This window comes from Monodelphis domestica, chromosome 6, assembly GCF_027887165.1.
Source record: "Monodelphis domestica isolate mMonDom1 chromosome 6, mMonDom1.pri, whole genome shotgun sequence".
Taxonomy (NCBI): domain Eukaryota; kingdom Metazoa; phylum Chordata; class Mammalia; order Didelphimorphia; family Didelphidae; genus Monodelphis; species Monodelphis domestica.
In genome coordinates this window covers 23,662,264-23,674,686 of record NC_077232.1, presented here as the reverse complement: position 1 = coordinate 23,674,686, position 12,423 = coordinate 23,662,264, and the positions used below count along the sequence as shown (strand labels likewise).

At 32.9% G+C, this 12,423-nt stretch overlaps 1 protein-coding gene across 1 annotated transcript; it reads right to left on the bottom strand.

The window, feature by feature from the left end:
* Positions 1 to 918: 918 nt before the first annotated feature.
* On the bottom strand, positions 919 to 2,328 carry LOC100022059 (olfactory receptor 10AG1-like). The gene is made up of 2 exons (XM_056803769.1): positions 2,198 to 2,328; positions 919 to 1,924 (listed from the first exon to the last, which is right to left on the bottom strand). The coding sequence occupies exons 1-2, from the start codon at positions 2,326 to 2,328 to the stop codon at positions 919 to 921; spliced, it is 1,137 nt and encodes a 378-aa protein (XP_056659747.1).
* Positions 2,329 to 12,423: the final 10,095 nt, after the last annotated feature.

Below are 12,423 nucleotides of genomic sequence, written 5' to 3'. Positions count from 1 at the left end.
AACAAAATAGGACACCTTCACTAATTTTTAAGGATATAACATTTCTTATCCTCTTTAAATTATATGGACAGTTCATTAAATTGTAAGCTAATTACTTTGATATTTATTTTAGAACTATTTTAAAAACTTTGAACTTGATTGTGCTACAAAGAAATATAATCAGATATGTGATTTGAAATATATTTCCAAAAATGCAGTAGAGCGTTTATTGAGAAGATAATGAAAGTGTAAAATTAAGATTTTGGCTTAATATGGTAGGATAAGGTTGGTGACGGTCTGAATTCAAAGTGGTCTTTTTATGAGTTGAGAAAAGTGCACAAATGCAATATTTTTTAAAATTTATAAGATTTAGAATCTAATTTTATATATTATATATATATATTTAAATATGTATACATATATATGTGTGTGTGTGTGTGTGAAACAACTGAAAAATCTAAGGAGTACCTCCAAGTTGTGCAATTGTTTAAATAGAATAGAAAAATAATAGTGCCTTCACCCAAGGAAAATTAAAATTTTGTTAAAGGAAGAATTTTAGAGAAATAGAAACCTATCCTTCCTCTGAAACACAAGAAGAAATCCAGCAACTGACAGTTGAGCACATGCAATAGAATAGGATAAATACATATTTCTTTAATTCAACCTAATATGATAAAAAAGTCTAAAATACAATTTAAAATGAGTAAATGTTAACACACGCAAATAAATTCACTGAATATTGGGGCTAATAACATTACTTGAAAAAATCATATATATGTGTGTGTGTGTGTGTAATTGCATGGTGCACCATGAAGAAGTGAAATTATTAATTGTAGCTCATAAGACTTTAAATGTCAGGATCAAGTGTAAGAAATATTAACTGTGGTATCAGTTGGGAGTGAGTGAGAATCTTAATATTTACCTACTTCTAGTCCCAAATCACTTACATAGTAATTTTTTCAGAGCAGCGATTACATCCTTATTCCTCAAGCTGTATATCATAGGGTTAAACATAGGAGTCACAGTGGAGTAGAAAAGAGAGAGTATTTTCTCTAACAGTACTGTTTGTTTGGATTTAGGAAGCAAATAGGTACTAATACCGGTCCCGTAGAATAAGCCTACAACTATGAGGTGAGAGGAACAAGTAGAAAAGGCCTTTTGTCTCCCTGTGGCTGATGGCAGCTTCAGGATGGTGATGATGATTCTAATGTAAGACACAAGTATCAGTGTAAAGGGAATCATGCCAAACAGTACAGCATTGGCAAAGACAGGGAATTCATTCAAGGTGCTGTCCCCACAGGCTAATTTTACTAATGGAGGAGCATCACAGAAAACATAATTGAGTTCATTGGAACTACAGAAGGACAGAGTGAAAATCTGATAAGTTAGTCCTACCTGGATGGGGACTGCACCAATCCAAGAGCCAACTACCAGTTGGACACATACTTTGTGGTTCATGATAAGAGGATAGTTCAGAGGCTTACAAATGGCTACATAGCGGTCATATGCCATCACAGCTAAAATGAAACACTCAGTGCCTCCCAGAATAAGAAATAAGCACAGTTGTACAACACAGTCCAAGAAAGAAATATGTTTGTTTTGGGTCCAAAGGTCAGTAAGCATTCTGGGGATAGTGACTGTCGTGTAACAAATTTCCAAGAATGAAAAGTTTCCCAGAAAAAAGTACATGGGTGTTTGGAGACTTGGATCAACCTTGGTTATTACAATGATGAGGCCATTTCCTATCAGGATACACAGGTAAATGAATAAGAAAAGCCAAAACAAAAAGCCTTGGAGATTTGGAAGTTCAGGAAATCCCAGGAGAATGAAATCTACTATTTCCGTGATGTTTGAAATGGCCATTTTTCTATGCTTTGGTCCTCTGGGAATAGAGACTTCAGGACAGGGATAATCTCTTTCTCTTTCTGGTTCACATTTTCCTCCACTGTAAATGAGATGTTTGGTTTAGATGGAACCTGAATTCCCTCTTAGCTCTAATATGCTCTCTTTTATTAAATGATTCAACAAATATTTATTAAGCATCTAATATTAAATACAGTAACATGATAAACTCTATGTTGTTGATAATATAATTATTTTACCCTCTGCCATCAGTTTTTCCAAAGAATATATTCTCTACTAAATTACTAATGATCTAGTAATTTCCTCAACCTTCATCTTTCTTGAATTTTCTTTAATATTTAACATTATCATTTACCCTGGTCTTGATACTTTTTTCTCCTTAAGTTTTCTCAACACTGCACTCCCCCCTTTATCCTCCTGTATTTCTGACAGTTTCTTCTCAGTCTTTTTGGCAGGGTACTCATCTAGGTTATGTCCAATAAGCATAGGTGACCCCGTAAACTCTGATATGGATAGTCTTCTCTCAAAATACTATTTATTCCTCTTGTTAACGTCATTAGTTCTCATAGATTTTTATTATCATTTTATGTAAAATATTCTCAAATATATTTTTCCAGTTGTAAACTCTGTTGTGAACTCTAGTTGTGTAGTTCAAATTGCATATTATGTAGATATCTTAAAATCAAAATTTTCAAAACTGGATTCATTTCCCCCTAAAAACCTCCTTTATAAATAATGTGATTATCCATTTTGAAGTATCAAATCTTCAAAGTGTTGTTCTTAGCTTGCTTATTCTTTCTAACTCACATATCCAACCAGTTATCTATACATATCTACTCAACTTTGATTTTTTACTCCATATATAACCTTGTCTGTCAAATACCACCCCTTCTTGCAGGCCCACATTACTTACAAAACCCCCTTTTTGAATACTCTGACAAGTATTACTCTACTTTCCCCACTCACCATCCCTCAGCTAATCATATTCCGAAAGCTTAGCTTTGATCATGTCACCCCACTCTTATTTAATTTAATTAAATCCAGTCTTCTCCTATTACCTCAAGGAACAAATATAAATTCCTCTATTTGGCTATCAAATTGCTTCATAATTTGATTCCTCCTTACCCTCCTAACCTTTTCAGTCTTCTTGATCTTTAATAGTTTCAGTCTCTACCAGCCAGGCACACTGAAGCTCTTAATCTTCTTGCCCAAGGCCCAAGAGTTGCATCTCTCAACTTAGTACATTTTCACTATATCCCATGTTTATACAGTTTTCTCTCTTCTGCAACACCTTCAAATTATTTGATTTCATTCAACTCTCAAGTAAAATTCTATGTTTTGTAAGAAACCATTTCCAGTCCCTTTTGGTGCTGATTCCTTACTCATTGCAATGTTCAATTTACCTTATATATCCTTTTGAACAGATTCTTTTCAGTGTCTCTCTCATATTAGATCACAAGCTTCTTTAGGGCACTGGCTTTAGCTGCCATTCTTTGTACTAACACTTAACCTAATTACTGAAACATTGTAAGCATTTAATAAATACATGGTGATTTAACATTGCTCTAAGGTCCTTTTCAACTCATACTCAACTCAGATAGTATAACATCTCTTCAGTTGGAACTTTAAAAAATGTTTATATTCTGGAATATTTTGTTAGAATTGACCTCCATGGAAAGTTGAAAATCAGTCCCAACTCTCCAGAATACAAAGAGGATTTTCTCATATATGACATTTATATCATTATAACCTTCTAAGAAAAAGAAAGCATGGACCTAAAGAGATGATAGTACTCTCATAATGACACAGATAAGAAAATTGTGTCTGATTGATTTGAAAAAAATCTAGCTTTTGAAACCAAAAATGGAATTTAATAATTGTGGAGGTACGTGGGTTATGGCATGCACTTTCTATTTCAGTGGTTGTTACTGAAAGAAGGCCTTTGTATATTTGGTAGAAGTCATTGTTCCTATATATTATCAAGTTCTAGAAAATTAACAGAAAAAAATTAGGTGCTTAATTACTTTTTGATTGGAAAATTGATTGAATGGGAGATCAATGATTTATCCTAATTCCCACAGTTACAGCTTACCTAATAAAGTATACTTCACATATATTCATCTATCTATCTATCTATCTATCTATCTATCTATCTATCTATCTATCTATCTGTCTGTCTGTCTGTCTGTCTGTCTGTCTCTCTGTCTGTCTGTCTGTCTGTCTGTCTGTCTGTCTATCTGCATCTATTTTGCCTTTCCAACTTAACTTATATTTTTCTCCTTGTTTGGATATTTTTTTCAACTTACTCTTGAAATTCATTAGATTATCCTGTGTGACTCAGTCTAAATTATTAATCCCTCATGAAGTCTTCTTTGACCATCTAATCACACAGCAACTTCTACCTTCTCTCAAATTCTTATATCATTTATTATCTACACATATAATGTTTACTCTGAGCTACCTTGAAACATTATAATGTACTTGGATCTTCAGTTTCCAAATATATACTTACCTCTGAAAAAGCCATATTCTTTCTTTATAAAAAGTACATCAAAAGCCTTAAGAGAATTTTTAGTTTAAAGACATTTAAATAAGCATTAATACACTTAAAACTACACTAAAATCTTTGCAATATCCTATAGTCCTTAGTCCAGCCCACACAAAATATGCTCTTAAAAATGCCTTTTTCTCTAATTAGTATTAGCCAGTGTAGGTTTCCTTAAAAACTTCCAAATTTTCACCTAAAAGACCTTTAATAAGTGCTGGTTTATTGACTAGTCAATCAATAGAATTTTGAGAGTACTAAAGAGATCTGTTTCAAAATATATTTCCTGTTGATTAATTCCTAAATATCCATTAACATAAAATCTTTGAGGCTGCTGGATTACATAGTCAAAGATATAACATTTATTGACTGAATTGAAAGGTTTCTTAGTATTCATCTAACTTGATTCACTGATGTATTGAGTATGAAGAAACAAAGACCCAAAAGATTTCAATTATGTATTTAAGATTATCCACTTAAATGTAGAGTTTGTTTTGTTATGACCAATGACTTCAAATTACAAATCTTGTTTTCTATTCATTGTGCATCTCAGCTTCCTATTATGAATGCAATTTGATTTAATTTTTCTTTTTATTGGATGGAGCAGCTACCTACAGTTACTTGATATCAAAATAATACACTACACAGGTAAGTCCAAATATAGAGTAAAGTTCAAAAGTAGAACTATAATTGGTCTATGCCTTCAGAGGACAGGTTACCTCTTTGTGATACTTCAGGAAAACAAAAAGAAGAAATCACTATGTAATTGTAGATTAGAAATGGAACTAAGAGAAAGTGATTTAGACAATGAACAAAGTAGAAAATGCTTAGCAGTTGCATAATATGTTTGTCCTTCATATATGTTTTATCTAAGCTGTCATACTATGTGATCACTATTATCCTTTTGCATTCTGCCTCTAGCCTAGTGATCATGATTTTCCCCACCTCTTCCATCCCTTACTACAGAAAAAAGAATACTACGTTTTAGATGGAAGATTGGCCTGAGAGTCGGTAGTTCTGAGTTCCAGTCCTGTTTACTTCTCTAACAAGCAGTTTCTGTGATCTGAAGTGTATTTCTTAACATTTTTCTACCTGAGTTTCCTTATCTAGAAAATAAGAAAAAAATACCTATTCTGGCAGTCTCCAGTCAAATGTGATCATGTACTTGAATATTCTATAAAGAGATGAAAAAATATAAAATTATTATTATTATTATTATTGGAATTCATATATGCTCATTTTGAGTCTGAAATCAACTTCAGCTATTCAAATCTTAAGTATTTCTCTACTTCTAAACTCTAGGGAAAAGTTAATGTATCTTTATAAAATGGTAAATAGACTAGAAGATCTTCAAAGACTAGAAAAGTTCTAACATTCTTTTATGCTAATAAACCTTGTTAAATTGAGTGTAGAGGGTTTGTTCTTCAAAGCAGGTCATCAGCTCAGTAGATGAGAATTTTAGAAATTTTATTTCTAATTAATTAATTAAATTTGAATTTTAGAAAAGCACATTGAATTTGAAATTAAAATTAAATTTTAGAAAAGCACATGACCAAAGTGAAACTCATTTTTGGTCTTTAACCTTAAATACCACTATTTTGTTAATCCATATTCCAAAACTGAAAATAAGTTAATGAGTATGATTATATTAGATTAACTGAAGCAATTTCCAGACAAACAAAACAAAATAGATGGAATATTACTGTCACTTTTACTCAAGGATGGTTTTGTTGTTGTTTTGATTAATAATATCAAGGGACAAATTATGTTAAAGGTCATCTTTCAGTGGACCACAAACTTGTATGGCCTTAGATAATCACCTGTAATTGAATATACTAGTCAAAGTTTCACAATGAAAAGTAAAGTAGATCATTGAACCTTGTCATTGAACAATTCAGTCCTTAATGTTTCAAGAGTCATTATAGCATCTTCCTAACTTCTAAGATGTGGGGCATCAGAGATGTGAATCCCTCATCTGTTTGTGTAAAATAGGTTGTCCCTCTATTAAATATAATGTATTAGCAGAATCATTAAAATTAACATAAGCAATTGCTACTGATCTATGCTTTGAAGCTTTAAATTTGAAGAATGGGTGTCCAAAAGAAATGGAGAGTTCCCCCTCACTTCAATTATTTGAATGAAACATATTTTCCTTCATTTCACAAAGACAGGAATGATTCCAAATTATTAACCTCCATTTACAATAATCATTTAATGTAGTTATTTCATTTTTTCTGCTTAAAATTATTTACCACAATGGTTAATTAACATACACATTAAAACATTTAATCTCCAGAAGATGTTATGCTATTTGAATGATCATGACTGAACCATGCTTTTTTTGCACTTAATAATAACATATATCAAAAAAATCATGAGTCCTATGAACATGAAGGACATTTTTTTTCTGAATCAGAAGATAAAAACCATTTCATATTAATATTCTTGTTTCTTTTGCTTAATATTTAATACTGAAAAGAATAAAATTTTAGATATATGAGGGTGCTTTGAGATTATCTTGACTCCTAGAACCTAGAATCTTGACTCAAAGAACCTGATTCTGAGACCAGGTAATAATATAATACTTACCTTTTTTTAAAATGGCATGAAATAATGTTTAGCTATTTTTCCTTTTATGAAAAAAATTAAAACAACACATTATACACATGATGTTCTGCATCCAATTCCTTTAAAAGAAACTATATGAATAAATATGTTTATTGTGAATATGTGCATGTGATTTAAATCCTCTGCCTCCTACTTCAAACATTGAAAGAGTGAATAAACTTATAATTTTTTTTTCTTTTCAAATCCATTAGTTCTTTAAAACAATAATCCCTGACCTGCTAAAATCTGCAGGGAGAAGTCTTTTCCCTCCTGAGTTTCATTTTTAATGAGACTCAAGGTCTGCTAACTTTAAGTCCAAATTGAGGACTTCAAGATTGCCAATTGAATGTTTTAATTAATAGAGTTCTGGGACTAGAGACAGATGTACTTAATTTTCACTCTTTTCTCTTTTCTCCTAGCAGTAATTCATACACATTGTTGGAGTTCAAATTGCCAAATGTGGAAAATAGGGATAGTATATGTTATCATCACTGACTTTCAGTATTGTCATGAGGAAAGATCAATAAAAAGAAAATTAAGTGTGGAGGTGGGAGCATATGATTGCTTGGATCCTTCATCAATTTATACCCCATGATCAGAGAAACCTGATCAGATGACCCAGATAATATTATATACAAATTCCCAGAAAATATTAGATTGATCTGATAGTACATGAAACATCACATTTCTGTTTACCTTATGCCCAACCTAGGAGTAAATGTATGGATGGGGCCTGGGCTTTTAGATTATTATTCCAAATCCAGTATAGGTCTCTTGTAAACAGGATTGATAAATGTATGTAGTAAACTATAAAACATCTGTGCTAATCCAGTTAATAAGTCAGCAAAAAACATTTATTAAGTACCTACTGTATACCAGACATTACATTATATTTTGGGAATATAAATATAAATAAAATATATAGTTCCTGCTCTTATTTTTTAATCTAATGGAGAAACACGACATGTAAAGGAACCCAGCAAGAAGGTTTTCTGAAAGGTGGGGAGGCATTATGGAGATTATCAGTGAAGCGCAAAAACAATATAGCAGCTGGAGAATTATCAGAAAATCTGTTCTGAGCCACTTCGTTTTTTCTTTGTTAATGTTTTATTTTTCTCCCCTTATGCATAGAAAAAAATATTTTGCATTAATTTTCTACCATTTTGAGTACTTCATTCTCCCCATCCCTCCCCCTCCTTTTCCCTCGCAGAGAAAATAAATAATGTGATATTGTCTATACCTGTGTTGTCATACAAAACCCTTTTCCACATTTTGTCACATTGTAGAAGAAAGCACATAAAAATGAAGAAAATAAAGTTATGAATTGTATTCTTTGAATCTGTAAATGGACTTCATCAAATATTGCCTTTCAGATAATAACATTTCTCATTATAAGTCCTGTGGGATTGTCTTCAATAATTGTATGGCTGAAAGTATTAAAATCCTTCATAGGTGGACATTGTAAACTATTGCTATTGCTGTGGATAATGTTCTCTCTATTCTTACTTTAACCTGTTCATGTAGGACTTTCTATATTTCACTAAAATCCTCCTGTTCATCATTCTTAAAACACAATAGTATTCCATTAAATCATGGACCATAAATCATTCAGCCATTCCCCAACTGATCAAAAGTCCTTCAGATTCCAGCTCTTTGCCACCACAAAAAAGCTTCTATATTTTGCACAATATGTCCTTCCCCCCTTTACCCCCTTTTAAAATCTCAATGGGATACAGAAGAAGTAGTAATATTGCTGTATCAAAGGATATTGACTTTTTAGAACCTTTTGGGCATAGTTCCTGATTGCTCTCCCGAAGGATTGGATCAGTTTCCAATTCAACCAAAAATCCATTATTGTCTTAATCCTTCCATATCCCTTCCAACATTTGTCATTTTCCTTTTTGAACATGGTAGCCAATCTGCTAAGTATTAGTGGTAACTCCAAATTGTTTAAATTTCTATTTATCAAATTTATAATGATTTTGACCCTTTATTGTGACCATAAATACCTCTGATTTCTTCATCTGAAAAAATCCTGTTCATATATTTTAATCACTTGATCAGTTGGGAAATGTGTGTTCTTATAAATTTGAATGTTTTCTCTATATATCTGAGAAATGAGGTCATTTTTAGAAACACTCACTGTAAAATTAAATCTTGTTTCTGGTTTCTTTAAAAAAATTATCTTATTTTAATAACTAATTTCCTCATAATTCTTCCAAAGCTATATGATTCATATTGTAAAGATTAAAATTTAGGGGAGACTGATAGAGATAGAAATTAGTTTCTCTCTGCAAGGAGTATTATATTTTTAAAGGTTTATGGAAGATTAAGGATTAAAGAAAATACAGAATAAGAAACACGTGCCTAGGCCAGAGAGGCCTAGACAAGATGTCACCTACATTATGGAAAGAGCCCAAAAGCTTTTGCAATCAGGTTAAATACCTTCTCAATCTCAGCCCATGTGAGAATTCAGTGAGATTACAAAGCATTTTGGGGAAGTGGACCAAGGAATTTTGGGGATTGAAGTCCAGAGTTCAAATCCATTCTTATATTCCTTCCATTTGATCATTTTTTAGAAAAAATTAATTTTTCCCCAAAAGGATTATAAAAACATAATCCTTCTATCAGGTCCTTCTATCAGGGCCCAATCAAAATGATCTAAGCAATGATGAATTTACCCAGTCAGTAGCCAAGACTACAGAAAGTTACCATACTATGAAAGGCAGAAAAGGGGACCAGATTATAGGAGCCAAGGTTTCTGGGATACATGTCTGTGAGTATTTTCAGAGTGAGTGTGGACACAAGGAAGGCCTACATCTTATAAGTCAAGTGTCACAACCCCAAGTCTCACACTAGGTTCAAACCCTTTGTATTGGCCTAGAAGTGCATCAATACATCCTGGATTGGCTTTTCTTTGGCTCTGTGCAATGGCTCTGTTGTGTATATCTTGTCCTGGAATCAGACAGAATCATTAAGCAAAATCCCATATTTTTTTTAAATAATTAGTGGCATCATTTTTATAGTCACAAGCTTTTTTGGAGTATGCATTGGCAAATATATCTTAAACTTATAGTATTGAAAACTGACTATTCATATCCTTTGACATTGAATGTATTAAGCAGTTTTTGTACAAAGAAAACCAATACAACCAAGATAAGAAGGGAAGAAACAAACAGGGAGGGGGGAGTAATTTTATAAAAAAGTTTCTCTCATAAAGGTTTCATTTTTCAAATATATAAAGTACTAAGTCAAATTCATAAGAATCCAGTCATTTCCCAAATCATAAATGTTCAAAGGATATGAATAGTGTGTAAATAGAAATCTTGTATCCTAGGATTTAATTTCCCAGCACTCGACTTTCCTCCTGTTTTTATGTGTTTATGTAAGTAGGATATAAATTCTGTGCAGTTCCACTTTTCTCTTTCTTTTCTTCCTTTCACAACTTTGGTGGAGGAGGCTATTTGGAGCAGGTAGAAAAACTTAGTCATGGGGCTTTATTTTGTTTGATAATTACTTTTTTATTCCTTTACTTCAAGTGATTATCAATAAAATGTAAACTGTAATACATGGAGTTATTTGATTATTAATTTTAATCTTACATTTATGGCAATCCACAAAAGGATAGAATCCTTGATTTTTTTAAAGCTGTTGAAAAAAGAATAGGGAGTAGATAATCTTTGAAAAGTCTCATGTTCTCTCCTGCCACTTCTGGTGCCACACTGCTTCTTCTTACCTTTTTTTGGTTTGCTTTTTGCCAGTGACCCCACCTGCCCCTCCCTCTTGCCTTCATTTATGTGACTTAGCCTGAGGGTCCCTGACAATTCTACTGTCCTTGAACTACTCCAGTACCCTGCTGATTACCCAAGAGTTTAAGAGCAATTTAGAAGTACCTTTGTTTTTATTCTGAATAGGATAAAGTATAAATTCCTTTATGCCCCCCCAACATGGTTTTCAAGCCTATGTTAGCCTCTTTTCATCAGTGGAACATATCCACTCCACCACCAACCAACCCATCTAGCTTCCAAGCCTGGCTAACTTAGGAGGGTTTCCATGCTCTTAGCAGTGGGGGAATGGGCCTGAGTTATCACAGGGGTCCTGGTTTTATCCCTGTGTGTGGGATGGGACAGAAATATTCTCCCAAACATTCCTTGAGAGGCTTTTACTCCAAGCCAGTGCATACCAGGGTAACACTACTTACAGACAGGAAGTAAAGATGAAAGCATTGTCCTTCCCTGCCTATCTCAAATAGTTCCTGTTTCCATAGAGCCTTATTGTACTCTCACAGCTCCCAGTTTTATGGTTCCTATTTTTCCTACTGTTCTTTGCTGTACTGGTCCTTGTGATTGGTTTGGGTAATCCTGGGATTCAGAGGGGATAGTCATCTCCCTACATCTTTTGTTATTTTGGCCTGCCCAGTTTCTGTAATATATCCAGTATGGGATTTGTCCACATTATGCCCAGTGCCTATAAGGGGAAACCCAGAGGTGTGACCAAAGGAATCTAAATGGATGATGATACAGGGGAGGGGAAGGAACCTTAAAAAAAGCCTAGAGTTGATTTGGTAAGCCTTTTCAGACTCCATTGTTTTATTTATTACTAACTCTTTTCAGTTTTGTTTCTCCTCCATAATAGTGAATAAGTCTATTGGAATTAGAGAAGAGGACTTTTGAAGTCAGTGCCTATATTCTGTCATTCTTATTGTATTTTGCTTATTGTTTGCTTTAAGGTTTAATTTTGGCTTTTAAGTTCACATATTAGCCTAATCAATATTATTCTGTTACACTGAATAATTCTTAAACTGTTAGCTATATGTTCTGTTGCATTGTCTTTATTTGTATCTTCCCTATGATTGTACTGAAGAACATGCCTTTGTAAAAGCCCATACCTCAACTTTCACAAACTCTCTTCTGTGTCAAAACCATAGGTCCTTTTGTATGGGTTTGCCACCAAATCCATCAAGGTCACATGTTGTCTTAACAGTCATTTCTTCCTTTTTGTTTTTGTTAATTATCAAATAGATGATGGGTGGACTCTATCAAACTGGTTACCACCTTTGAAGAATTTAATGAGCTAAATATCTCAAAATTAATTTTTAGGGATCTTCAGAAGTGATTTTCAGATATCTAATAGCATCCCTACCTCTTACTGATCATTTGCCTGTGTCTGAGTTGTTTGTAACAAGAAGTAAGGGTCCATTTGTAGTTGAAGAAAAGGGCAATGGCAGTGTTGTATTTTCACACCTCCACATTTATTAAAAATGTAATGGATAAGACATCTGAAGTGATTTTCACTATTTATTCCTCAGCTCCATATGAAAATGGGTGGGACATATCAGAGACAGACAGTTCTTTTACACTGTTAGATAATTATCTTTTTATTCTTTTACTTCAAGTAATTATTAATAAACTTACAAAATATGACACTTG

What these genes read in the sequence shown, in the direction of transcription:
- LOC100022059 (XM_056803769.1), bottom strand. Translation starts at nt 2,328, where the DNA reads ATGCTTATTGGACATAACCTAGATGAGTACCCTGCCAAAAAGACTGAG. An exon ending in AAAAAAGTATCAAGACCAGG is followed by an intron (nt 1,925 to 2,197) that starts GTAAATGATAAT and finishes TCTCATTTACAG; the next exon opens with TGGAGGAAAATGTGAACCAG.